Source organism: Vidua chalybeata, chromosome 8, assembly GCF_026979565.1.
Source record: "Vidua chalybeata isolate OUT-0048 chromosome 8, bVidCha1 merged haplotype, whole genome shotgun sequence".
NCBI lineage: Eukaryota > Metazoa > Chordata > Aves > Passeriformes > Viduidae > Vidua > Vidua chalybeata.
Window position 1 is genome coordinate 6,744,166 of NC_071537.1, and position 27,909 is coordinate 6,772,074.

A 27,909-nucleotide genomic window follows, 5' to 3' on the forward strand; every position below is an offset into this window, starting at 1 on the left:
AACTTCTGTCAGATAATTTTATTTTGATGCGTTCTGAATGCATAATTATTGACAGAGCAATACTTGAAGTTTGATCCACTATATTTTTCATGTTTTTTGACCATAGTATATACGCTTTACAAAACTATATGTAAACATAGTATCTATGCTGTAGTACATAAAACATCTGCAATTACATGAGAGAAGGCACATAAAGATTTTCATTTTACAAATGAGATGATACACCATGGTTGAAAAGGACATTGGGATTGTTTTTAAAATGCTTTCTTTCCAAGTCTTCTCTTTTCTAAGTGCAGACAGGGACTGCCTAATACAACACTTCACCTGTATTGGGCTGTGTCCCCAAATGTTATGAAAGACTGGCAACAAGCTGGCTGTTTCTTCCATTTTTTTAAGCAAAGAGTGTATTTGAAGTCATTTAAAAAAATAAATGTACATTGAATTTTTAGATGTATACATAAATACATGTAAAAGAGTTGTTTGAACTGCTCCAGTTAGCAGCTCACTTTCAGTACATGCTAAGTCTGAATACTGTAATACTGCAGCTTTTCCTAACCAGTCACTGAAGATGCAACTAAAATAAAGTTGAAATATGTTAAAAGATCCAAAAGATAGAAATACAAAAAGAATCCTCGTGCTGTTACATTCCCTGCTAGGGGACAGGAACAGTGCATGCTCATACACACTTGTTTACCTGGTGCTGTGTGTTTGGGGGCTTCATATTGCACAACTGCTTGATTAAAACTTTGTTAGATACCAATAATAGCAATACCCTAGTCTGTTTAACAACATGTTTTCCTCAACATTGGTGGTTCAGGGAGAACTTGCTATTTAAACTGGCAGAGAAGTTGTGCCTCTTATTTAGTTTTTTGTATGTATTATTAAGACCTGAAGTTGATGAAAAAAGTGGTAGTGCTGTCCACACTCTGAATTCCAGCTCCTTTCAATGCACTTATAAGGGTGTCACTTAAAAGGATGCAAATTGGGTTTTCTTTGAGGGTTGCTTTTTTAAATTTCCAATTAAATAAGAAAGACTCGAGTTTGACAGTAACCTGTGACTTCAAATAAAATATGAAATACTGTCAGTGAGGTGACTTTAAAAACCAAATAGTTTAAATTCACATTTTATACAGATTTATACTACACATTTAATAAAAATAGAGTGTAATATTCAATAAAATTAAATACACAAAGAGTAACACTATACAAATGGTCTATAAAAGCTCTTTCCCCCCATAAGGCGGTTTGCAGTCTGCTTTATAGTCACGGGCAATATATAATGTACCTTTGGTTTTTCTGACCATTTCACTATTAAAAGTACAGTACAACTAAAACCTATTTCTGGATGAGATGTTTCACATGAACCACAGCATTTCGTACACCTAAATATGAGATATGGCTTTTCTGCTACTCGTCACTTTCATATTCCTCCTCTTCTTCACCTATGGGGTAGGATTGGATGTTGTTCTGGGTGTACATTTTTGTTTTCACAGGACAGTTGTGATCCATGAGTATTGCCTGGAAGAAAACAGAGTGTGAGTATTCCTGCTTAGCATCCAGCTGAGGCTGGGGCTGATGCTGCATTCACCACTCGGGGGTTCACCTCTCCTCCCTTGAGGCAGAGCCCAAATTGATTGCACTTAGGGTAAATTGAGTCCACAGGTCTGTGTGAGGGGGGATCTTGGTGCTAAAGACAGCTCTGGAAAATTTCTATTTCCAGTATTTCAGCCCAGGTATTATTGAAATACATTCTACCTGCTCTCCAGACAGTAGTTTACCCCTCCCAGAATTAGTTTCCATCTATTAAAACCTGGATGAATGGTCAAGAGCAGTCCTACTGCTTCAAGCCAATTCTCCTTTAATGCTTTTGTCCCCTCTTTCCATGGAGATCCAGAACAGCATAACTGAGGATGACGCCAGGAGTGGTGGTCCCAGTGCTGTGCTTCGACACCCACAGCAAGCTAAAAGTGGTAATCGTGGTAAGGGCCAGATAAAATACTCAATTCTCTGGGCTGCAATTCCCCAGGGAGTTCTGGAGCAGCTGTGTAGTGTTCTTCATGATGAGTGTAATTAAGTTTGGGGGTTAATAATTATGCAAAGACCACAATTTTGGGACCCGCCTTTTGACTCTCCTCCAGCCTGAAAGAATTGGTCCATCACTTTACAGCCATGAGCCACTTTGGGAACAGGAGCTATTTTGCATTTAAAGGTATATTAGAGGTGGCAGATGCTGGAAGGTGTTGGAGCCATGGGGAGAGATCCTGTCCCTTCAGGGGCTGTGTTGTTACAAACAAAACTGTCAGGGGCCATAGAAGTACGTGATAAATTTGATACTGCCAGGAAACAGCAGCTGATTTTTTTTTTTTTTCCTTTCTGTTCCTCAGCCTTATTTAATGTACAAAAACCAAAACAAACTAAACCAGTGCATTCAGCAAAGGTCATGACAAGGGATTAACTGGGATTCTGCAGTCCAAATATGAGCCAAGCAGAAGGTCTCTGGCCTCACACACACCATTATTTCAGCAAGATTCAATTTTCCACCTTCTGCCAGTACAAAGTGAGCAGCACCAACATCAGGTGCTGTCCTTACCTTGCAGAGTTGTGCCACTGCAGAACAAGACCATGACCATGCAAAATTAGTTTCTTTTCACCCAAATAAACAACCAGCAACTACATTTTGGGCCCAGATCAGGCTTTTTCAGGAAGAGCAAGGATGAAGTGCTGAGTGGGCTAAACCTCCAGATGGTGACACTGTTCTTACACACCCTACCGTGGCAGGGGAGCACTGAGTGCTCCAGATCATGAAGTCTTTGGCAAATTTATATTTAAAAAAAAAGAGAGAAGCCCTGTGGTACATATTGGACAAGAGAAGACACTCGTTTGTAGGGATAGGTGAACTGTATGAAGGAAGGAGAAGGAGGAAAAAAGATGATTCAAAATATTCTAAATATACTGTGGTATATTTTTAATATATTTTTCCCAGAGGACCATGGGAAAAACACAGGTTGAGGCACACCATGGAATAATTTGGTCAACTGGTCAATAGAGTTCTGGGTCTTCAAGGAAAAGAGAAACGAATTCTCTACTGACTCCACCACAGCATATGCTGATGCAGAGGAACGTCTGCAGGACCCTGTTTCATAAAAGTCAAATTTGTGACTTTGTAACACCAAACTAATAAAGGGTTTGCCTTTATACATCTTGGACACAGAAAGAAAGGGGACCTCATTCCAAAGTTAATGCCTGAGGGTAAAATACACTGTGCTGGTCCCGTCTTGAGGAAGTTAGAGGCAAAGATGCAAATGTAAGTTATGATTTGTTTCACTGAAAAAAAAACAAAATTAAAAAAAAAAAAAACCACCAAGTTACACTTACCATTTTCTCCTCTTTGGCAGGTGGACTGCGAAGGAAAAAGCACAGGGGAGCAAAGAGGATATCCACGATTCCTATAATTGTCATGAGCCATGGGAATCCAATGGCCTTGGCAATGGCACCACCAGCAGAGGGACCTTGTACAGATAAAACCCTTTTCTGGAGATTGCTCAGACACAAAATTTGCAGCAGTCACTTTAAACAACAGCAATTCTGTATACAAACCCCTCATCTTACAAACAGATTTGAGGAATGTAAAGACATATCTGTAATTATATCATAAAACTTTCCTGGCTCCATAGCCCACATTCCTTGAGGAGATTAGAGGTGTTCCTAAGGGCATCTGTGTCATGCTCTCAAGGAGGCAGGGGGTCAGTGGGGAGGGATTCCCCTCACAGACCCTTGGAGCACAGCTGTGGTGTTAGTTTTAAATGTTCCATCCCATTTGTGTTCAGTGCCTCCCGACACCTTCAAGCCTCTTACAGCTCGTGATGTGAGCACAAACTGCTGCAGAGGAGGGGAACAGATGCCAAACACAATTCCCCCTGCTCTGACTTCTTGCAGAAAATAAGAACCTCTTCTCATAAAACCTGCAAGTACCACTGGGTTTCACAGCTGGAATTGTAGCAGATCCCCCTTTTCTTAACTGTGCTTTCCAGGCAGGGAAAGGCTGGACTTACCTATGGCAAAACCCATGCAAAAGGCAACGTCAGCTATTGCATACACACTGCCATAGACTGACACGTGGCGCAGATCCACCAGGTAGCCCATGATTGGCATCATGGAGGAGTCCACCATCCCTGCAAAACACATTCCAGGAAAATGCTGCATTTTCTTCCCCCTCTTTTAACATCTTGGTGAATTATGTGCTAAGAAGGGATGGAAAAGCAGCTGAATTGATGCTTGTTCATAACTAAGCAAAAGATTTGTGTAAGAATAGTCTGTATTAGCTTTGTTTTTTGTGGTCTTTGCTGTGTCTGGGGTCATGTGTGGACATGTATACAGGGGTACATGTGGCACCTGCCAGAGGACAGGGGAAATGTGAATTTAGGGTGCATTCACACTTCTGCCAAGTAATTAAGGGAAAGTTACCTGGTGTGAACCTACCCTGACTGAAAGCCTAAAAGACAGCATTAACCCCCAGTCAATCAAAACTATTTATGGTGTTTTTATCCTGTCTTTTGATACACACCCTCATTTCTGGCAAGAAACAGCACAAACAGCTCACAAAACTGCTGAGATACTTGGGGTTTGAATTGGTGCCTGTAGCTTCTTTCCTCACTACACATCCCTCATGTGGAGATGCCCCAGAACATTTGCTGAGCAGCCAAGCACTGGAAAGCAAGGCAGGGTCCCCACTGCAGCCTGCCTGCACGGCCCAGTGTAAGGAAAGTTCACACATGTTACTTGAGGAGTACACGTGTGTGAGATTGGGAATTCCTCTTTATGTACAGACAATTTAAGCCCTTTTTTTTCAGTGGAAATGTCTATAAAACTCCTTTTCCTCTACAGGAAAGGTTGTGGGTTTGGGGCAGTGCACAGATGCATTTCTAAAAACCAATTTACATTCATGGACAGGTTGAAAGATCTGTTTAGGTCAATGGAGCAGTTCTGGACAGGCTTGGGGGTCCAGCTGGTCTAAAGCAGCCTGGTTCAAACTCTATAAGCACTGTCCCTTAATCCTTCTTGCTCTGCCTGCCAGTTTGGGCCACAGCTCAGGCTGCAACACTTAGATCAGAATGGCAAAAAAAATTATATTCTGTGTAACTTCATATCAAATAATTTTTACAGAAATAACAGATTGTAAGATCTCATTGCAAATGTTCTTACCTATGGCAAATCCAACTCCAAAAGTTGGTGCTATGAGCCCATAAATGTTTTTAGCAAATGGAACCTATAAAGGAAATTTCAGGCAGTTAATTACATCACACTGCACATGCTAATGAGGTTAGCTTCTTTTTCTGAGCTAATTCCCCAAGTAGTTACGGCCCATTTTGTACAGATCTGAGAGTTTGATCCTTGTTCTGAGCTGTCATTTCAGACAACTGTGCCATTAAACCACTGACACACTTACTATTATAAACTGCTGAGTGACAGCTCAACAGAGGAGCATGCTCCTCTCAGAGTCATCATTTCTAAAAATAATTGAAGCACTGAAAATGGAAAGCACTCAAAACTCTGATCTGGAACCTATTAACCACACATTGTTTAATAACGTGTCATAAAACTCTCATGGGAAAAGCACGTATTTGAAGATGAGCACACAAACATTCACATGATTTAAAAGATGTGTGATTGTCTACTTACACATAAAATACTTATTCCCACGATTAGCATCCCGAGCAAAGCACAAAGCCACCTACCAAAGAAGAAACATCACTCAGAGATGGTGATAATGAGATATTAGAGCTGAACCTGAATGTTTCAAAGCCATGTCTGAAGCACTGAGTTAAACAGCAAAAGTAGCAATGTGTTCCAAAAAAAAAATAAATTTTGCTCCTATAGAACAAGCTTTAATAATTTCCACTATCAATAAACTGCCCTGGGAAACACTGGAAATGGTACATGAAGAGACTGGAAGGTGATTAGTATTTTTAAATTAGGCATACCTTCCAATTTTGTGCGCAAGTATCCCAAAAAGATTCGTCCCAATGAGATAAGAGATGCTAGCTGGAAGAAAAGCAACGCCTGAAAAATATGAATGAGATGTTTTATCAGCAAGGATTTCAGTGAAGTGCTAGAAGAAACTAATAAATGCCAGACACTGCAATTTTGATCTGGACACATCTAATAGAGCCCAAAGAATCAAATATCCGGTTTGTTGCAGCCTTCCCGTGAAATCTAAGGACATCATCTGTGAAATGCAGGAGCAACGTGAAGCCTTTGAAAAGAGTTTTTCAGCATTAGATCCAAGAACTGGTCTGGGAGAGGGGACAGAACAACAAAGAGCAAAAAGTTTATATCTGACTGCAATAAGCTTTGGGAGAGGTCAAGGAGAGCAGCTCTCCTGCAGTTCAGGGCTTATGGAGCATATGCTCAGCACATGCAGCCAGCCCAGGGTGCTCAGGGTGGGTGAATCCCCCTGCAGCAGGGACAGCAAGGCTGCTGTGGTTCTGCAAGTGACAGTCCCCTCTAAGCCTGGGAATGCCATTAAGCTTCTGCTACAGGCAAGTCTGTAGTGCTGTGATATGGCCCTTGGTCAAGCACAGGCTGAAGTCAAGCATGTACCAATAATGCAAGGGTGAAAAACCTTTTAAAATTGTATCAAAATGATTTAGCCAATGTATTTTTATTTTTTTTTTATCACATATTGGTTTAAATAAAATAAAGTTTTAAAAAAACTGTAATAGCTTGCAGCTGAGGACACCTGAGTAAATTCTGTCTCTCTCATTTCCCACTTCCACTTGGAAAAGCACATTGTTGGCACCAGCAATGTTTTTCTGTCCCTGAAGCTGCCACAGCAGTGGCTGTATCTGGAGTAGATGCTGTTGTCTGGTGATATCTGTGGTTTAAAATCCAGTTATTACAGTCTGTTCTGGAGGATTCATCCTCTCCTTGCACAGAAGTCCCAGGGCAGGACCCAGCCAGAAATTCAGAAAGCAGCCACGGTGTCAGGGTACACAATCCAACCTCTGCCTTCACGTGTGTGTGCTCCTCATCTTTCACCAGGGCAACATAGGTTTTCTCATTTCCTGCCTATCCATCTTCCTTCCCATCTCTCTGATATATTCATAAGAAAAAAAATCAAGAGGTAATTTTTAGCACAGCAATATCCTGTGATTAAAAACCTTGTGGGTTACAGTGGTGGTGCTGGGGAAAGATTTCATTTTAGCCTGTGTAACCAGAGCTGCTTCAGTACTGCTTGGAGCTATCTAGTTATACCAAATGGTCACACAGAGCAGGTCTTGACAGCTGTAAAAGAGAAATTATACTGCAAAGACTTGCACAGGTTGGTCTGTAAGCTGTGATATACTGAGGCAGAACCATAATTTTCAAAATAGTCTTTATGCACGGTAATAGTCATTGGTCAAATCAAGGTTCTTTATACCTTCTTCAGATCATGCTTCAAACAGCTGGCTTCCAATTCCATAAGATAATAATTTGCTTAAAACCCTGCAGTTCAATTTACAATTTAAGAGGCTTAAAAATTTTCATTAATGCTGTCAAATCAGACAAAGTGAAATGGAGTCAATTACTTGTATCATTAAGGGGTTAAATTAATCTCCATTTAAAATGGATATTTTCCTTCTAGTAACCTCTGTTCAATGAAGAGATTTGTAAATCTCATTTCTATTGCACAAGTAATATGAAACTGGTGAGGGAGGCAATATTTTTTTTTTTCCTTTTTGAGGTTCAAAAAACCTAAGTTTGCATGTTCATTCTGCTGAATTACAGGCTAGAAGTTACTGCCAGGTTCAGCAGTATGTTAAGAACTGCATCTGTGGCCACTGTAGATGTCAATTGTAACACAGGTTTGTGCTTTTTATAGGGTGTAATGTGTACATTAACACAGAGCAGGGATATCAGCTGAACATCATTTTCATGAAGGATTTTTCTTTCAAACTATACACTGATATTAAAAAATACCCTCATGCCATCATTAAATTAATCAGAGATAGATGAAGGCTGGGCATCCCCCACTTGAGAAGATTCACATCAACCTCTCACACACACTTTGTCACTCACTAAAATTTAATCCACTTTCTGGTGGTTTATTCCTGCTCTTGCTCACCTCAAAGAGAAAGTAACTGCCCCAGCTTTATCTGGAGTGCAAACGGATACATGAGGCATGCTCCAGGTTTATGGACTTGGTTTCCCAAGGCTGTGTCCCTGCTAAAAGTCATAATGAGGTCCAAGGTGGGGCTCCCCATTGCTTTCTGTTGAAAGGGATGTTTAAGTAACCACTAAAGGAAGCCAACTATATCAGTTCCAAGGGAAAGTGCTCCCGTGGCCACATTTTAAGCACATTTAAGTCCATCTTTCTTCCACATGTCAGCAGGAGCAGGCTGGAAGGAGGGTGTGCTGCCAGGAGCCTGCTTGCACCAAGCACAGAGCAGCTGCTGCAGGTCTCTGTGCCTGCCTGCTCGGGGCAATTCAAACTAGGGACTCAGGGGGGATTCCCCACAGAGAAAACAAAGGTTTTGCTCTGCAAGCCTGGCTCTGTAGCTCAACAGGCACCTTGCAGCTGCCCTGGCCAACATTCATTGCCAGAGCAGCGCTGGCATTCCCAATGGAGCTGGATCAACACCAGTCCTGAGGCTGCCTACAATTATTTTTCCTTGAAAAGTGAGTGTAGCCCATTACAGGAGCCTCTATTGCAGTAACATCACCCCAGTGTATTTTTCTTACATACCAGTGTTTGTAATTGTGCAGGTTTAACACTGACACTTTACAGATAAAAAAAAAAAAAAAAAAAAAAATTACCCTCCTGAAGCAAATAATATTTAACAGGACCAGAACTCAGGCATTCAATAGACAATATATAGAGATGCAAATAATGTACTGTACTTTACCAAGCTGCCATTTTTTTGAGCACATGGTCTCCATCATCCAGATGGGTAAAGCCGGTTCAAGCATAGCAATAGCCATGTTTGCAAAACAGATTGAGCCTTAAAGAAAGAAGGGGAGGGGGAAAAAAAAGTAGTAATTATTTCTTTTGACTATAAACAAAACACCATGCAAAGAATGGATACTTTTACATAAAATATTGCAATTTTAAAGCCCTATTTTTCATGTGTCAGATAGTGATTAACATTAAATAGAACACAGTGTAAAATCACTGAAGGCTAGCTTTTTATATGTTTCTATTCTCCCAAAAATTCTACAATAAAGGTTAAGCTATTTCATAATGTGAAAGTTTGCAGTGAGCTTGATGACATTTGGAAAGTTCACAAGGTCTGTTGTACAAATGATTAGCTAAAACTACAATCACTTGGTCTTTTTGTGGTCTCCTGGGGCAATACCAGAGCCCAGTTGTGTAAGAGGCTCAGGCTCTGACCCTGTGCCTCTGTCATCTGAGAGACCAGGAATACCTCACATGACAGGATGTGGAGGTCTTGATCCTGAAAATACCAAGATACAGGCACAGGGATGTCTGCTCCCCACAAAGGGGAATTTTCTCTCGAGATCCTGCAGGCAGCAGTGAGCCAGCCTGTGCAGCAAACGTGGGTTTGGCTTTGAGCTTGCACAGCCCTATGAATTTCAAATGCTTACAAATCTCTTTTGAATCCCTGGACCTTTCATAACCCAGACACCAAGGATAACAAGTGGTGGAAGTGCTGATTCAGTCTTGCCTGCCAGCTCAGCCCTGCCCTCCACCGCTGCCTGCAGACCCAGGCTCCAGCGGGTTTGTGTCATGTTCATCTGTCCTCAGAGCTGCACTTCAGCTTCAGTGGAGGGATTATGAAACTCCATGGTATTTCTTTGGATTTGAGATGCCTTTCACACTTACTCAAAAGACCCTCAGGCACTCAAAGCTTAATGCAGGGCAACAGGACATGTCCCCTCTGCTAATCCCTTAAAAATGGCTTTGGGGAATCACCGCTGGAAGTGACATCCTCAGACTTGTGTTCCCATCTGTCTTCCTAATATTTACAATCTCTGATTTCCAGGAGAATATTCTAGACTCTTCCAGCCATTTACTATACAAATTTTACACGTTAAAAAAAAAAAAAAGCTGAATTTTTCAGAGGTCAGAAAAACATTATTTCTCTCGGAGGGAGTTCCTCATCACAAGGTTCAAAACCAAATGAGCACTGATGTCATTCTTTGCTCAAACCTGTCAGAATATATTAGACTGTGTTTCCACAATTCCTAAAATGAACTTGCTGGCTCGCTCCCTTCCCCAGGCAAGGAGCAACAGTTCAGCACTTCTTTGCCCTAAAGACAAAAGCCAACCCTTCCACTTGGGTGCAAGCTCCCAGAGTGGGTCTGTAAGGAGCCCCAGTTAAACACCTTAGGGCTCTCCCAAGCCAAAATCAGCCATGCTCAAACAGCTTCCTTGATGCTGGAAAAAACATTTCAGGCTGCACCGAGTGCAGCTGGAGGAAGCAGGAGCATTCTGACTGAGGCAGCTTAAACAGCAAAGGATTGGTTCTGTTCTGAACAAACCTCACAGGTGAGCTTGCACACGGTTGTGGCACCTACTTCTCCTTAGGCCAGGAAGCACCACCAAAGTACTCAGGGATATGGGGATAAAGGTGCTTCAGACCTGTAGAATGTGCCCCAAGAGCAAAGTGAGAACCTGAGCTGTACTGTGCAATCTGGGGGCAAAGTCCAAGAGCCTGCTACCTCAGCAAAGCTTCCCCAAAAGAAAATAAATTATGTTTTTCCTCAGTCCTGCATGGAGCTGACCTTTCTTTAAAGTGCCATGTGTCAAAGGCATGAATCCTACATCTTTTCTTCCTTGAATGAGATTAAATGTCCTGTGTTGGCCAGAAGGTGTGAAATTGCAGCTTTCCAGCTGAATCCCATCTCCACAGCCAAGAGACCAAGAGACCCCCAGCTTTTGGCAGAGTGCCACAGACATCACTGGCATTTTCCTGTGAAAGAGCAGGCACCCAGTGAAAAGCTGTCCCACAGCCTCCCAAGGACCTGTGTGCTCCTGGTGATATCTGCCTCAGCTCTGGTTTTTGGATCTGATAATTTAAACCAACTTGTCTGTCCATGCAGCTTTGCCAGGCAGTAGCACTGGTTTTCCTGTAATCCCTGTCAGTGAGGTTTGGCTTCAGGAATGACACAGATTTCACTCCCTGAGCTCCCACCAGCAGGGACAAAACATGTCAGAGACATTTCCTCTGCCTAGTCGGTGAGTGCTGATGGCACAGACTGTGAAGCATCACCTCTGACACAAACCAGGGCATTTGGCATTCAGCGCTGACAAAACCAAATTTGGTCTGCAAGGGAAATAAAGCAAGGAGGAGAGGCTGAGGTTAGAGAACATCAGCATCATGTGTACTGTCAAAGCACAGGGCAGCCTCTGGCCTGGGAGGCAGAGACCCCAGGTGCTCCCCTTAATCCCACCAATGGTCTGTGGGAGGGACTTTCTCATACTTTATGTGCTTTAACTGCTGTAGGAGAAGTTACTGAATCAGCTGAATGACAAATCTGATCTCTTATCACAAGTACTGTCATTGCTATATTTTTTCCTCAAATACTTTTATTCAGTGTTTTTTCCCACTCCAAGAATTTCTCAAGCAAAAGGATTTGTATAACTTAAGTCATGGCTCAACCAGGTCAGAGTTAAGGTTATGATAATTCCCTAAAATCAGCAAGAAACAGAAAACCTCCAAAAATGCGTGGAAGAATTATTCTATTAGACAAGCAAGTTAGGATGAAGAAACAGAACTGTGAAAATAATTCTCTGTTTCCAGGTATTTTGTCAACATTAGAAAGGGCCAGGCTTAATTACAGAATTCAGAATAAACATTCAACAATGTGCGATGCAAAAAGACAAACTTCTCTTGAAACAGAAATGCTCATTAGAAAAAAGATACATATAATACCAAACACCATTCACTATTCCACCAGACCTTTTCTGAAATACAGCAATTCATGCTCAAGAGACCAAACTTACTCCCTGTTCAAACAGAAACAAAGTTCAGTGTTATTCCCTGTGCCTGCCTGTGATGTGCTGGCAATCCCTCACTCTGAAAGCCTTGGCCCAACTCACTTGCCTCACAGGAAGTTTCCTGGCCACATCTCAGTGCCCCAGCAGGCACCTGCAAGTCATTAGTGGCCTCTCAGTTGGAAAGACACATTTATTTCAAATTTTCTGCCTATTGTGCTTCTGCTGGTACATTCATCCTGTAACACCAACACATTCTTAGATCTTTATGTAAAGTAAACCAGAAAATGACAATGCTGTTAAAGAAGCTCAGCCCAAGACATGCCAAGAGGCCAGGAATGACATCAATGGCTGATTTAAAGAAGGAAAAAAAAGGTCTGGTACCTGCTGCAATAATGATATAGGGGTCCTTCAAAAGTGTCAGTAAAGGTGTCCCCTTCTGACTCTGCGAAACAAAAGCTTGGGATTAGGAAAGGCAAAGTGACACCCATTCCTGCAGTGTTTTACCTTAATACTCACTTCTGCCTGTGTTCTGGAGGGCTGCAGAACAAGCAACTGAACAGCTGTGAAAAGAAATCCATGCTGTAACTCTCCTCCAGGAAGGGGGAGGGATGGCAGGAACAGGAAAGGGACGTGCCTCAGGGTGATACTGACTCAGGGATCTACTGACCTCCATCAAACAGAGCCAGGGCTGCCAGCACCAGGAAAGGAGAACTCTTCCCCACAAACTCATACATGACACTCCCAAAAGGGGGGCCCACTGCCAAGGAAAGGAAAGGACACACTTGTGAAAACTCTGACTCTGAACAAAACCCCTGCGAATGTTCGGGCATCCTGCTACAGGCACACAGCAACCAAAAATCCAGTTAGAAAATCCCCACAAAGACCATTGACCGTGGCAACAACCATATTCTTCATTCCCCAAAACACTGTGCAATGTAAACAAAACCCAAACATCTCAGAGACGACTGCTTGACGTGTGTATGCACACAGGGAATGTCTGCTGTGGGAAAAACTGCTCTTCACATGCACCATGAATCCAGCCTGGAGACTGCACAATGCCATCACACCCAGTGAGACCCTTCTGCTTTCACAGGTCCCAAGAACAAGCTTTGGGATGCCTGGGGAATGGTTTCTTCTGCCAGCAGAGCCTCCAACTCACTGACCTAATACTCCCATAGCCAGGCCTCCAAGTGCAATTCCCATTGCGTTGCCTCTCTCTTCATCATCTGTATAAACAGTGGCAAGTAATCCCATCCCTACAATTAAAAACAAATAAATAGAGAGACAAAAAAAAAAAGCACAGCACAAAATTAGGCATCTGTGTGCTACAGTTTATGGCTATCATTTGCCACACCTACTAAACATTATACAGAAATGACCAAGGTTGTTTTGTTTTGGTTTGTTTTTTTTTTTTTTAATATACATATATATACTCCCTCCCCATAGAATTAATTTCCAAGCAAAAATGCTCTTGGCACCATCCATGGTCACCAAGGCCATGTTCTATTGTGCAGTATTAGTCAGGTAATTTAGTGATGTCCTTATTTGTTAGATTCTTTATTCATCTCTTTGTCATGGAGCTCTTTCATGATGCTTTTCAATGAGCAGAATCAAAGCTTTTGACAAGTATTCACCATCATTTATTTACACTCAGAGTGCACAAAGGTCTGGTGACCACTTAGCTCCAATTGTGGACAGTGCTCTGGGCATGAGGTATTATGCAGAGCTGATTGCTTTGTAAATGAGTATTTCAAGTTCAGCATAAAAAAATTAAAGGATCCTTTTGACCTTTATCTTCACATGCTTTATATCTGCACTTGATTATGAGCCTTCATTTCACAAAAGGAAACATGAAGCTTAATTTGCTTGTCTTTTTGTGGAGCACTCAGACACTGCAGATGTAAATGTTGCAGAAGAGTCCTTATAGAAATTAATAATTCTGATTTCAAATCAAGATTTACATAGCACTCAGTAAATAAGTTCTGCAGCAACACAGAGAAGGAAGACAATATGTTGCATGGTTGATCATTCAGTAAATACCACCCATCATCAAAAGAGCAGAGGTCCTGTGTGCATTACCATGTTTATTGAAAAGAGTGGATGACATCAAATTGTTTGCATGAACAGCTGGAGAGCTGTTAGAGAGCTGCATTAGAATTCACAATGAACGTGGGATTTGGGGAAATATTCTGGAAAAAAAGGAAGAGGGGAAAATGCGAGGACAGTAACACAAAGTTCTACACATAGATGAGAATTTGAGTGCTGAGTCCAGTTCTGGGCCCCTCAGTTTGGGAAGAACATTGAGACACTTGAGCATCTCCAGAGGAGGACAACAAGGCTGGTGAGGGGCTGGGAACACAAGCCCTGTGAGCAATGTTTGAAGGAACAGGGGTTGTTTAACCTGGAGAAGAGGAGGCTTAGAGGTGACCTCATTGCTCTTACAACTTCCTGAAAGTCTCAAGCTACATCAGGGAAGGTATAGGCTGGATATTAGGAAAAACTTTTTCACTGAAAGAATAATAAAGTACTGGAATTGTCTTCCCAGGGAGGTGGTGGAATCACCATCTCTGGATGTGTTTAAAAAAAGACTGGACATGGCACTTGGTGCTATAGTCTAGTTGAGGTGTTATGGCATAGGTTGGACTTGATGATCTGAGAGGTCTCTTCCAACCTCATTATTCTGTGGGGAAAAAAAAAAAAAAAAAGATTGCACACACAAACACAGGGGAGTAAATGATTGCCAGCAATGGCACACAAAATTTCCGTTACTGTGAGATACATGGTGGGACTCTCACTGCTGGTGGCCCTGTAAGGAGTCAGAGCTTCTCCCCAGAGCTGGGTCTGCCTCTGGTGCAGCACAGGGAGAAATCTGGGGCTGCTTGCAGGCCATGCAGAGAATGGCAACGAGGATGAGCACGGGCTCAGAATAATATCTGTGAGGGACAACTGCAGGACTTCCAATTTAAAACCAGAGAGGATAAAACTGATGTGAGAGGTGATAACAGTCTTGCAATATGAAAGAGTCAGGAAGATAAAGGAAACTGTTCTTTGTGTTCTCTGAAGGATGGCAAGCAGAAATAAGTTCACATGGCAGTAAAGAGCCTTTAGATGAGATATCAGGAAAAAAACCTTCCTGACCATAAAGGTACTTAAGCACTGAGCTGGATGCTGAGGGCAGTTCTGGAGGCTTCTGAGGTCAGGCCTGTCAAGTGTGCATGAGGAATGACAGATATTAAGTTGATCCTGCCTTCAGGAAGGGGTGGACTAGAAGGTAGCTTGGCCTTTTCTGCTCTTTTATGTTCATTGGCTGAGAAATAAAAAAGTCTTGTGTTCACCTAAGAGCCCGTAGCTCAAGGTGCCCCCTTGCACAGGGACTGAGATGCAGCTGAACAATAATTTTGATTCTGGCATGTCTTCCCTTGGGAAAGCTTGACTTGTAACTCTAACTGATGTCAGTTCCTGCCATTGCAGGACATTTTTCCAAGATTGGAATATTCAGCATGAACAAAATGTATTTTCTCCAACCTCAGCCTCAAGAATGCTCAAATAATTTGGGCTGAAAACCCATAATCCATTTTACCTACTCATTTAAAAATGAAACACTTTTTTTGGAAATGTGGTATGGATATACTGAGCCCAAACTGGCAGCCTGCATGGTAAGCCCTTGAAAACAACATTTTATAACAGAAATTTCCGTAACAGACAGAGCTGCTGTTCTAACTGTAATAAGTACCAACATACGTTCCCAGTGACCTTTACAATGGCTAAAAATGAATTTAAAATGTTGAAGACACAGGTGCAGAAATCCCAGGGAGAGTGCAGTTCATTTAGTGCTCTACCTTACTGCAACCCAAATACCAAGGAAGTCTTAAAAGACATTTGCTTTTGAGCTACTTTATATAAAAGAGGGGAAAAAAAGGATTCAATTGAATATTTTTGTATTAATTATTGAATGTGCTGACAAAATTCAATTAAACAAAGACTGGAAGTGATCTGCATTTTCCTCTATCATCTCTTACCTGCCACAGAAGAACATGAGGAACCCACTCCTTGAAGGGACCTGGCAATAAATAGTAGTGCATAGCTTCCAGAGAAGGCAAACACTGCAGGAAAAAAAAAAAAAGAAAAAAAAACCAGGTAATTTTTCAAATTAAGTTAACTCTAACTAGTTTAAAAAGTTAGATTTCTTGAAACTATCACAAAAACATCCTACAATTTAGTCAAGTGTTTACAGTGACTTGTGCCACTTTCAATGCTAACTGCATTATTTTCTCTTATTGCATTTAGATGTGTCAGTGTTGAATTGCTCTCAGGTGTCTAAGCCCCCAGGTAACACAGAATGCAAGAGCCCAAGCAGTTTTAACTAATTACTCAGGATTTGATTACATCTGCTCTGGTTCAGCTGCACACAAGAGGAGTAATAAGACTTTTCTTTCCAGCCTCACCTCTCCACGCTGCTTCATTTAAGGCTGCCCAGTCTGGAGCTCCAGGCACCTGGGGAAGGCAGGCTGTAACACACACTCACCAATGTTTCCTCCAATAATGAGTGGGTGGAGAGAGGTTTTCCCCTGGTGCTGCCAGCCCCGTGCCAGATGTGTGGAGCACAGCTGGCTGAAGGTGCAGGGAAGCCAGACCCCCCCTTTCAAAACCTTCAGCAAGTTCCTTCTCCTCCCACTAGCAGAGAAAGTGCACCAGAGGATGGGCCACTCTTTCCTTCCCCAAGAGATTTAACCTCAGGTTTCATTCTCAGCCTTTTGGGACAGAGCCCCTGCGTGCTGCACTCAGCCTGGCTAAATTCCCCACCCACAACACTGGAAATAGGAGTTTCTCAGAACCCAATCACATCTCTGCTTGTAGAGCCCATGTCATTGTCAGTGTCATTAAATCTACAGTGAGTTTATAAAGGTTATTTTTCAGCTCCCATCTCTTGGCCAGCTGGGCAGGTTATAGCTGCAGGAAGGTGTTCTGCACCAACTAAACATGGGATCCACATGCACTCCTCCCACCTGCCATGTGGTTGTGCCTCTTGGGGTTTTTCACCACATTTTACAAAAATCCCTACTGTGTGAACACTTAAAAATAAAAATAAAGAAAAAAAGGATTTCAGCAGATCAGCAGTTCTCTCCTCTGCTGTGAATTAGGCTCCCTACTCTTATCTACATCCCAACCAGAATTTATCTAACATGTTCCAAAAACACAGAGTTGTCAGTGGCTCTAAGATCAGATCATCTTCTCTAGTACTTCAGTTCCCTTGATGATACAGTTTTAAGATCATAGAATCATGGAATGTTCTGGGTTAGGAGAGACCTTAAAGATCACCTGGCTCAATCCCCTGCCATGGCCAGGGACACTTTCCACCAGAGCAGGCTGCTCCAAGCCCTGTCCAACCTGGCCTTGAGCACTTCCAGGGATGTGCCCTCCACATCTCCTCTGGGAAACCTCTCATTATTCTTTCTTTTATGTACAGTGGACCTGGAGATCTGTTTGTCCCCTTCCTTTTTTTGTCACAGGCTCTAATACATCTTACATCTGCTCTAATACATCTTACATCTGCCTTCTGAGGCAAAAACGATTCTTTCACTGATCCTCACAGGCTTCTAATGAGCCTTGATGTTCTCTGTATTCTTTCTGTCTGGGCCACAGCTTTAAATGTCAGGCCAAAACCAAACATAAAACAGCAGCTGAAGCCTTATCAATGCCATTAGAGCAGGAAAATTATCTCAGCTGACTTGCAGGCTGTGCTCCTGTTTGCACATCCCACAGCGATGTTCAGTGACACTGTGATCCTGTTGACTCATACCCTGCTCATGAGCCACTGCAGCCTCACAATCTTTCTGATAAACCCCCATGATATCTGCTTGCCCAGGGCCTTGCAAGACAGCTCTCCTGTGGCTATTTAAAACTGTCAGAGCACTGCTCCAGATCAGAAAAGCCTGAAAGGTTCAGCTAAGGAAGAGACCCACTGAGGTGCGATGAAGGGTTGTGATTCCTCAGAGCACGTTCCCAAGAGAGCACTTGTTCAATCTCATCAGTACCACCATCAACATGGAGCTGACTCCCTTAAATTTTCCTTGGGAACTAGTCCCCAGACATCAACAAGAAGAATTCCTAGTGATAATTATTATGGACCATTTATTTAAAAGTTGTGCCTGGGCCAGACCAAGTAAGATGTGACACTTACTGATTGTTGAAACAAACATGATGCAGAAGCCAGCAAACAGTGGGATCTGGTAGCCTATTCTGGAAAACAAAATGAATATTCACATTTCTGAGGTTGTCCCAGTGAGGTTTTGAGTTAGTCTTACACGAGTTCACACACCATACAAACCCAACCTGTAGTTTCTTGGCAGGCTTTGAACTATTTATTGTGGACCACATGGCCATACTTGTCCACATTACAAACGTCTTTTCATCTGACACAGCAGACTTTTTATCTGAAATGCCTAGAAAAAATCCTTCTCATGATTGCCCTGATTGCCCTGTTCTCATTCTGCCTTAATTTTTCCCAATAAAACCCCTCCATGAGGTTGCCAAAGATATGCCAAGGGAAGATTTCCCTGAGCGTGCTGAATTTTGAAATACCCCAGTCATGTTTCAGTGCTCATCTGTTTCCATCCTCATCAGACAATGATTATAATGAGACATAGTCAAGCCAATGGCTTTTTTACTGGAAAAATTTGTCATCAGCTTTTCTGGGAGTTTTGCCTCAGGAGCACTGGAAAAATCCCAAAGAGCCTGAAAATAATACTTTTGCTTTCCATGGGTTTAGGAGTAGAAATGGATCTGATCAAAGCTTTCTTCATCAGCCCATTTCTTCATTAGTACTCTAAACAGCCTGTAGAAATGCCTGGTTGCTCCAAGTATTTTCAAGTTTCCAGGAAATAAAGAACTTCCTGGCTGGGAAGCAATTACATTTTTGGAGCAGATAAAATTGAAAATTCAACCACAAAAAAAAAAAAAAATCACAATATGTTATTTTTCACAGCAATAAAAATCTACCCTAGAGTCAGAACCTAGGTAGCTATGAAGACAGTGTGCATATTCTATCCAGCACACCTTGTTCACAGCTTCATTTTTTGTAGGACTGTGCATCTCAAATGTGTGTGCCAGGACATTATTTAATGGTCAAATTCTTCAACAATGGATCCTGCTTTTCAGAGGAGTACTTTCAAAGGATTTCAGTTTCCAATGATTTGACAGTGTTGTGCATTTAAATGGGCAGCATTGGCTAAAGCAGGTCAATCAAACAATGGAAGGGTCAAAAATGGCCCTTTTAATAACAGCAGTCATGACATAGACAAACCAAAATAATTATTCCAAGCTTTGGTTTTGTATTAATATTTTTATACAATCAAGGACCTTTGATAATGGAAAACTCCCTAGAGTGCAGAGCTCAATGTTCATTGTTTGTCTCATTCTTGTGAATGAACTAAATTGAGCTTTCACGTGGTATTTTGCCTTAAATCATCACTGCATTAAAATATGATAAAAACATAGTGCACAGATTCTCCTAGTTGAAATCTGTAAGTGGGTGTTGTAAATATCCAGCAGAGACTGGTCACTCATGTGCAACTTACCTGAACTGGTGTCTCCAAAGCAAATTAAATCCTTATCACAAACTTCCCCTGTGGCCTTAGGATAATAACTTTAATCTCCCAGCACCTTCACACATGATATACAAAAGAGCAATACTTTTTTTGTCTGCCTTATTTAAAGTGAATTATTTTTTCTAAGGCAGCCTTTCCCTTGCTGTGTGTGTAATAGGTATTACACAATGGGATGCTGGTCTCCCCTGGTGTTTCTATGTGCATGAGGAAATAAAAAAATTACCTCTTGCCAACTTAGCTGCCTCAGAGCTGAAGTGAACACTTCCCATTGGGCCCAGGTAGAACAGGCCACAGAGAGTTTGATCACAACTGTTCTGATTCTCAGCTTTTCAATTAAAGAAAGCACTGATAGGAGTACAGACAAAAAAAAAGAAATAAACCCTGCAGGTATGGATACTGATGATGGTGGGCATCATCAGATTTTTCTGGGGTGTGAAAGCAGAAGGTGAATGTCCTTATGCCTTTTCCCACTGCAAAGAAAAGTAGGGCTGGGTCTTTCAAGGCCATCCCAAACGTATCTAGGATGGGCACTGTGAGAGAGAATTCTGATTTCAGTACAGGAATCAAGCAATTGATAGACTTGACACAGGGCCTGTGAGATAGCAATTTGCTTCTGCTACAAGTATTGAAATAATATTCAGTTATTTGCATGAAGAGAAATGCCATCCAAATTGGCTCCCACATTCACATTTCCATCACTACATCAGAGACATGAGCTGTGAGATCTTCCACAAACATTCACAAATTAAACACAGAGCAGTGCTATCATGCTAAATAAAGGAGATTTCAGCTCTTCCAATGGGCTTCCTACACCAGGGAACTTTTTGGTGGTTGTAGGCAAGAAAAAACAAGCATTTTAGAAGTCACTTCTGATCCTTAGTGTAATACTGTTCAAGCATTGTTCTTAATTTTTGCAGTTGCAGATGTTATTCTTCCTTTTCCTTGGACAAACAGGGCCACAGCAAGGTGGAAAGTGACACATTGGAGAGGGTGGGAGCTAAACAAGTCCTTATAATACTTTGGAAGGATGCCCAGAGCATCCCCCAAAATGTGGAGATGCACAGTTCTGGAGTGCTGCCCCTGCATGGAATTGCTGAACCTCTAGAAGCCATGCTTGGGCTTTCTCAGGGGACAGTCCTGCCCACATCCAGCTGACATTTCCTTAGATATGCAGGTTGTCCTTTCCTGGGCAATCTCAACACACGCTGCCTCTCAGCAAGCCCTGCTCCTCCTCAAATAGCAGCACTAATTATTTGGCAGCTGTGCTACCACAAATATCTGACCTGCAGCTCCATTCCCTGGGCTGTCCCACAGGTGTTGAGAGCACAGACTGGGAGGTTTTGCTGAACAAGTGCACTGTACAACATAAATAATCATAAAAAGGAGAGGCACTACCTGTAAACAGACAGTTCAGTGATTCTGCCCCTCGGTCCTGGGCCATTCATGTTCTTGCCAGATGAAAAGTGAATATGCAGTTTTTCCTCAGCCATGACATTGCACCCTCCATCACAATTACCTCTGCATTTTGTTCCTCTGCATGTATGCAGCACCAAAGAATATTACAGCCTGTCTTCTCTCTTATCTTTTCTTGTTACTATGGCTAAACATATAATTTACTTGGGTACTCCTTTCAAAACCCTCCAAGCAATTCTGAAGCAGAGTCCAGCATGCCTCATCAAGGCTACTTGCAGCTTCAAGTGCTTATTACAAGTATTTCTGATCTCTGGAAAAGTCTGAGTCACTAGTTGAAGGAGGGAAAGGAAAGGCTGCCACTGATGGAGAATGCCCAAACGAACTCCATTTCGGTCACTGTGGCTCCAGATTGTAGGGCTCTCAGGAAATTATTTATACCCATTAACAAGATTACTTTAGACTAAGACAACAGATTGTTGGTCCTGTGCAACAGCACAATAAAGGTTACATTGACCAGGTGAGCAGCTGTGGATTATTAGAGCCTAATTATCAATTAGAGTGCTGCAAATCCACTGATTCCAACCTTGCTGTTACACAGCTCCATGTGAGCAGCCCTTGCTAGCTCTGTCCTGGCTGGAACTCTGGCTCTTCACTGGAGGTGAAGACTGGGGAGGATTTATGGCAAGAATATGTTCCTTGGGGTTCTGAACCAATGAACCACTGAATATGTGTGGAGTTCAAACAGCACATGTAGGGTCAGCAGGGACTGGGCGTGTGGTCCCTGCGCTCCCACCCCCATGCTGGAGCACAGGAAGGCAGAGGGACAGAGTGACCTGGACAGACAGAACAAGTCACTTCAACCTCCTGCCAAAACCTGAAAGGAAAGCTCACACAGGAACTGAACTGTAAATATGTAGTTACAAATGTTGTTTATTCCTCTGCTTCCCTCTTTGTGTGTGTCTTGGGCACAAACACGTTGTGGTCTTCTTTCATGCAGAGGAGTTCAAAGCTGTAGCCAAGATCGTGTCAAAAGGAGGGTGATGATGAAAATGGCTAATCATTTGTAATGTTTTTTGAGGCTGATATGAATAAGGACAAGGTTAAAACAAATTTTTTTTCAGACTAATGAACAAAAGAAGGGGACACACACGGCAGAGGCATTGATTGGCTCTGCTGCTTGAGGGGCTGGCACAGCTGGGCTCCCAGCCTGCTGCACAGAGCTTGGTGAGAGATTGATAAAAGCAGTAGGGTCAATCAGAGAACCACAGAATGGTTTGGGTTGGAAGGGAACTTAGATCCCATCTCCTTCCAACCCCTGCCATGGGCAGGGACAACTTCCACTGGACCAGGGTGCTCAGAGCCCCCTCCAACCTGGCCCTGGGCACTTCCAGGGATGGGGCAGCCACAGCTTCTCTGGCACCTGTGCCAGTGCAGTTGATAAAGCAGTGGGTTACAAAGGGCAGCCTTTTGCACTCCCTCTTCACAGGACAGCTTTAGGCAGAGCCTTCACTCTCCCCATGCCAGTGCATCCTCCTCACAAAGAGCTCTGCGTCAGATGCTGTGCTTTGTGGATAGTTTGTTACAAATTTCACCACCAAGAAAAACATAATGTGCTTCTGACCCACAAAATCTTATCAGCTCTGCCCTGAAGAGGTGCCAGGGTGGGAAGTGTGTTGTTGACTTCCTATGGCAAAGCTATCACCGGTGTTTGCTCTGCCAGGACTTTGTTAGGGCAGAGGGAACATGTATTGTTTCAGGAACTGCAAACCTGTCCTCTGAGCCAGGTGTGTCTGGTGTTCCATGAAAAGAGCTGGGCTTTAAATAAGAAATGGTTTTTGCAGAACATACTCCTTGAATGAAACCAATTCTGGCATTTGTTTTTGAAAATCGATACTTTCAGTAATTATAAAAGAAGGGAAAACAGGCCTCCAAAACTTTCAGAACCTTAAAAATAGTGATTATTTGCAGAGACTCATGAGTAGAACATCCTGTTGCTGGCTGTACAAACTCAAAGCCAGCTCCTGGTGAAAACCAGCACTTGACTAAATCTTGAAACCCCTCTTGAACCGCTATATTTGATTGAAAAATAAAAACCACTGTACACAGTGTGCTACTCATTTGAAAATGAAACTTACTGGGCATCTTAACCAACTGTGCACACTGATCTTGGAACAAGCAATCATTTCTATGTAAGCTTTGGTATTTTGCTGGAATTCTGTAGAAGTACTAAAGGCAAAAATCTTAACAGTAACCAAACAGCTTATCAGTGGTAAGGAAGAGTCTTTTTATTGATAACCCAGATATTTTCTGTTTGATTTATACAATCACAAATTTTAGCTGATCATTGTTACTAGAAATTGTCAGCTTAAGAGGGGGATGGTATCTAATAACTTCTACTGTTAATTAATAAATGTGTTAACTGATATTTCCTGCTAAACATTTCTCAGAAGAAAGGCAGGTACCAGTACCAAAATACAAATAATGCACGAAAGAAAACCAGTGAACCCTAAAATTAATTTAGGGCCACTTTGCCATTAAGGCACTCACTTCAGCTGTATGAGGGAAGAGTTTGTCATGTGGGATGATGAGATGACATGCTCCTTGTTTCTCCTTCTCGCACTCATGTGAGCAAACCTGTCCCTGTGCCTGCAGTCACACACCCTACCCCAGGCAAAAACCTGTGGGATGTTTCCAGGAGGAAACCTCAGCTCCCAGCACTAAAGTTCACACTGGTGTGGTGCCAACCCTGCCCCTAACAGGAACAGGGGATGCTACAGGAACATCTCTGCCTCATTGCCAAACCAGGGATGCATCACACACGTCCCAGGAGCTGGCTCCAGGGGAGAGGTGTGACCACACACCTTTCTCCTGTTTTGGCAGGCTCTGGAAATAGTGGTGCTAACACAAAAAGAGCAAATATCAATAGGACAACCATTTAGGGAAACCTAGAAGCACATCCAAAGAACTATTATAAAAATGTTATTTGATGTTTTGTTACTTTACCTGCAGAAGAGTTATGGCATCTTCACTAAACAATGCAGGTAAGAAAAATCCTTCTCAACTTCCAGCAATATTTGTGCAAAAGTAATTTTGTGATGGTGTACTTATATCTGTGGAGGTGATATGTATTGGTGATAAGGGGAAATGAGAGAGAAATGAAAATGTCTCTCTCATTTACAGCTTTTGTGTTTAGATCAGTTCCACAGATCAAGCACAGGTTTTGAATACCTAACACTGTGAGTCCAAATGCTGCTTAGCCCTCAGCTGGATACTTCTTATTAGATTGAAAGGAAACACACTATATACACTATATATATAGTATATATATTATGGTTTATAATATATATATACATACTATAAAAATATATAGTATATATATATACTGTATATATATTTATTGTGTGTGTGCATATATATATATATATACACTATAAAACCTAAACATGGTAGTTTTAGCTTCAAAAGCTGAAATATCTGACGTATTGTTGGTAGTGTGTTGGTTGTTTTAAATATTGTCACCTATGATGGACATTGACTGCTTGAACAGAAGTGTTCTGCAAGTACAAATTTCTGCTGCATGTTATTTTCTGAAAGGAATAACTCTCTATAAAAACAGCTTACATAAGAAATATGCAGATCACTGACCTGACTAAATACAGTTTGGAGTTTATTTCCTGCAGAGACTGATCTCATAGTCTGTTTGGGAGGACTGAAGCTGCTTCTGTGGGGAGCAGTTACACAAAATGTTAACAGTGAAATCAAATTTATTATTAACATCAAAAGTGTAAATGATATTATATTTACTTTTTAATCTTCATGTAAATACAATCAGTACTTGGATTTGGAGAGGGGCTTTAAGTCATTGATATTGGTGTTTATAAGCTGGATCCTGGCTCAAATAAATTTTCTGTGAAGTCCCATTTAAACATATTTGGTTCAAGACATCATATATTTGCAAGAATTTAGAGGGAGCAATTAGAAGGCTGGGCAGAGTCATGTACTGATGGGAATGTGGGACCCACTGAACCTGGTGATGAGCACGGCATCAGCTAAGTTGGGCATTTGTTCACTTTTCCCTGAAGTCCACACAATTTTCCCACTGATTCTCACTTCAGACAACTCCAAACCACCACACACCAAGAGCTGCTCATCTGAGTGAGAGCAGGGAAGGGATCTGAATCCTGCCTACAGTCTTTGCCTAATGTGGGTGTCACAGAAATATTGGCAATTCACAATCTTTGTGAATATTACATTGCAGTGTTTTTTTGGCGTCCTTTTGGGAGATATTTCAACACCATCTCAGCAAAGGTTTCTATACAAACCCAAGGTCTCAGGAGCTGGAGGAAAAGTGTGATACTGATGGCTGATGTGCAGCTATTTTGGAAAGGGTATAAGTGTTTAAAACTGTTCACCAAATGTATTTCACTAGAATATTCCTCCAGAAAAAGCACGGAGGCAGCAATCCAGGGCCAAAAGAGAATTAAGAAAAATCTGTTTGAAACACTAATCTGGGCTAAAAGATCAGTGTGAAACCCTCAGTGCTGGTGCAGCAGCAATGACTTACCTGTTTGTCAGAGGCCCTATGAAGGGGTTGGTCATCAGCTGCACTGTTGCTTTTGAAGCAAACAGGAGACCGACCCGGACGTTTTCGTTCAGCAGCTCCTTGTCATCCTTGGGGCAGTCAGAGGGGGAAGGAGTCACACTGACAACCATTTGTTCTGTCTGGGTCTGATGCAGCTCTCCGGGCTGTGTCTTGTCAGATTCGTTTCCAGTGACCATGGTGGAATTGTCATAGTAGGAAAAGATGCTCTGGAAATTGTCCATGGTGGCTGAGGGTAGGTTTGGTTTGGTAGTCTGGATTTCTGTGGTGTTTTTCTCGTGTTCGATGCTGTAAAGGTAACTGGGAATTATTGGCACTGGAAAAACAAACAGAATACATTGGCATCTTACTATCAGGTTATTTGTAAATGGAATCACCAAGTTGTTGCTTTGCCATTGATCAGGAAGTACAAGGCTTTCCTACTAAGCATGTTCAGAAACACAAAACTGAAAGAGAAATTTGCTCATGGGAAAAAAACACACCCATAACTCAGAAGTGCAGTTTAAAACAAAAAGTTAGTTTACATTGTTCTTTATTTTTTGTCAGTTTTCATAAGATTCCCATAAGGTTTTCTATACATACATCATTAAGTAAAATATTAGAAGTATCAAAACCCATGTCTGAAGCCTCTTCGTTCCATGTGGCTGCACAAGTCCTTTTATTGGGCTGTGAAATCATGAATAATGAGAAGAGCATTGGAATGATTATTCAACCAAAATATAAAAAATACAGTATAAAACATTTCTAAAATAAACCACCAAACTATTGATAGGTACCAGCCATAAGAAGGAAAAAAGATAACAGACCTATATCAAGGAATCAGAAAAAAATATGTCAATATTTTATTGACATATTAATATTTTCTCATTATTTTAAAATTTACATTGAAAAGATCATCCAAAAGGAACCATGTTTACATGTTTTAGGATCTTGGCTGCAATATAATTGCATCAATATGTATCTCAGACATTAGGATTTCAGAGTTTGTAAAAACAGATGTCAGGTTCATTCATTTTAATACAAGTGACAGAATCACCCCTTCCCATCTTGCATTTCATCCTGAAAACACCCAGCCTCTCAAATCTACCAACTGTAACAATTTCTAGGGCCTCTAGCATATATATATTACTAAATAAGAAATCAAATATTACTAATCCTATAAGGAAGTATATTAATGTAAAAAAATTCCAACATCAACTTGCTAAAAATAGATATTTTTTTAAACTAAGGTCTACCTTGTGGCAACAACTTTTAAGCTGAAACCTCTTCAAGAAATTCAGGAGTCTGATTCAGAAACTGAGTCTGAAGCACCACTTGAGAGCTGGCTCTGCACAGACTGAGTCACTTCCAGGAGATCCATGTGCATTCATGTGTGTTTGTGTGCACATCCACGAGCCACTGGTTTCCCTGGACCATCTTCTTTCAAATCATATGAACATTTGAATATGAGGAGTTCTAAGTCTACCAGTGAAAAATATTCAATTGTTTTATTTGAGCAGATTTCTGAATTTTTACACTGTGCCACTGAAGCCATTAAAAGCTGGATCTCAGACTTTGATCAAAACTTTTATTATTTTGTTAAACTAACTCATGGAAGTGCTTTTCTTAAAAGTGACTTAGTTTTCTTATTAACCTATAATTTTAAGACCAATGTGGGGGAAACAGGAACTATCACAAGGAAACAGGCATCTCCAATGTTATCTAGCCTGTTGTTTCAGTTGCATGACCACAGGAGAAAAAACGATGATGAGCTAAAAATACTGTTATCAGTCGTTCTATGAAGTATTAGTGGCGTTTAGCAGGAAAAAGAAAAAAAAAAAAAAAAAAACTAAAGAAAAAAAAAAAGAAAAAGAGAAAAAAAGGAGTTATTAAGACCTTTTTATACCATTCCTTATCTTGAAATTAACATGGAAATAAAGCAAGACTTTGATGTCCACTGCAGTGCATTTGCAATGCCTGGAATATAATTCATGGTTAAAACCAAAATTAATCAGTGTTTGAAAATGCTGGGTTTGAGAGCATTAATCAGGCATTCAGGGAGCACATCTGCTGCCGGAGATCACCCCTGGCAGACGCCGGGGGAGGGAAAGAAGCCCAAGCCCATTTCACCTACCGACCACGGTGAGCAGCATGTTGTCCAGCAGCAGCGCGATGAAGACGATGAGCAGGATGAGTTTGCGGGACTGGCGGCTCTCCCGCAGCCAGCGGAGCAGCCCCAGCTCGCCCCAAGCCATGCTCCGGCCCGGCTGCGGACACACGGAGGCCGGCGGGGCCCGGGCACCGGCGGGGACACGGGCGGGGACACGGGCGGGGACCCGGCGGCAGCCGCGCTCCTGCAGCCCCGCTCC

At 41.9% G+C, this 27,909-nt stretch overlaps 1 protein-coding gene across 1 annotated transcript; it reads right to left on the bottom strand.

Moving 5' to 3' along the window:
- Positions 1-63: 63 nt before the first annotated feature.
- SLC18A2 (solute carrier family 18 member A2) lies at positions 64-27,909 on the bottom strand. Its single transcript, XM_053949548.1, has 15 exons — positions 27,675-27,909; positions 25,526-25,877; positions 18,123-18,181; positions 15,961-16,044; positions 13,105-13,197; positions 12,609-12,698; positions 12,458-12,501; positions 12,323-12,383; positions 8,886-8,981; positions 5,982-6,060; positions 5,680-5,731; positions 5,203-5,266; positions 4,053-4,172; positions 3,376-3,509; positions 64-1,518 (listed from the first exon to the last, which is right to left on the bottom strand). Exons 1-15 carry the CDS (start codon positions 27,793-27,795, stop codon positions 1,408-1,410), a joined length of 1,560 nt encoding a protein of 519 aa, XP_053805523.1. The 5' UTR covers positions 27,796-27,909; the 3' UTR covers positions 64-1,407.

Coding starts and splice junctions, on each gene's coding strand:
- SLC18A2 (XM_053949548.1), bottom strand. CDS start 27,795: ATGGCTTGGGGCGAGCTGGGGCTGCTCCGCTGGCTGCGGGAGAGCCGC. Junction 13,198..15,960: donor CTCATGTTCTTCTGTGGCAG/GTAAGAGATGAT, acceptor TTTTAATTGTAG/GGATGGGATTACTTGCCACT. Junction 12,502..12,608: donor CCTGGCTCTGTTTGATGGAG/GTCAGTAGATCC, acceptor TTCTTTTCACAG/CTGTTCAGTTGCTTGTTCTG.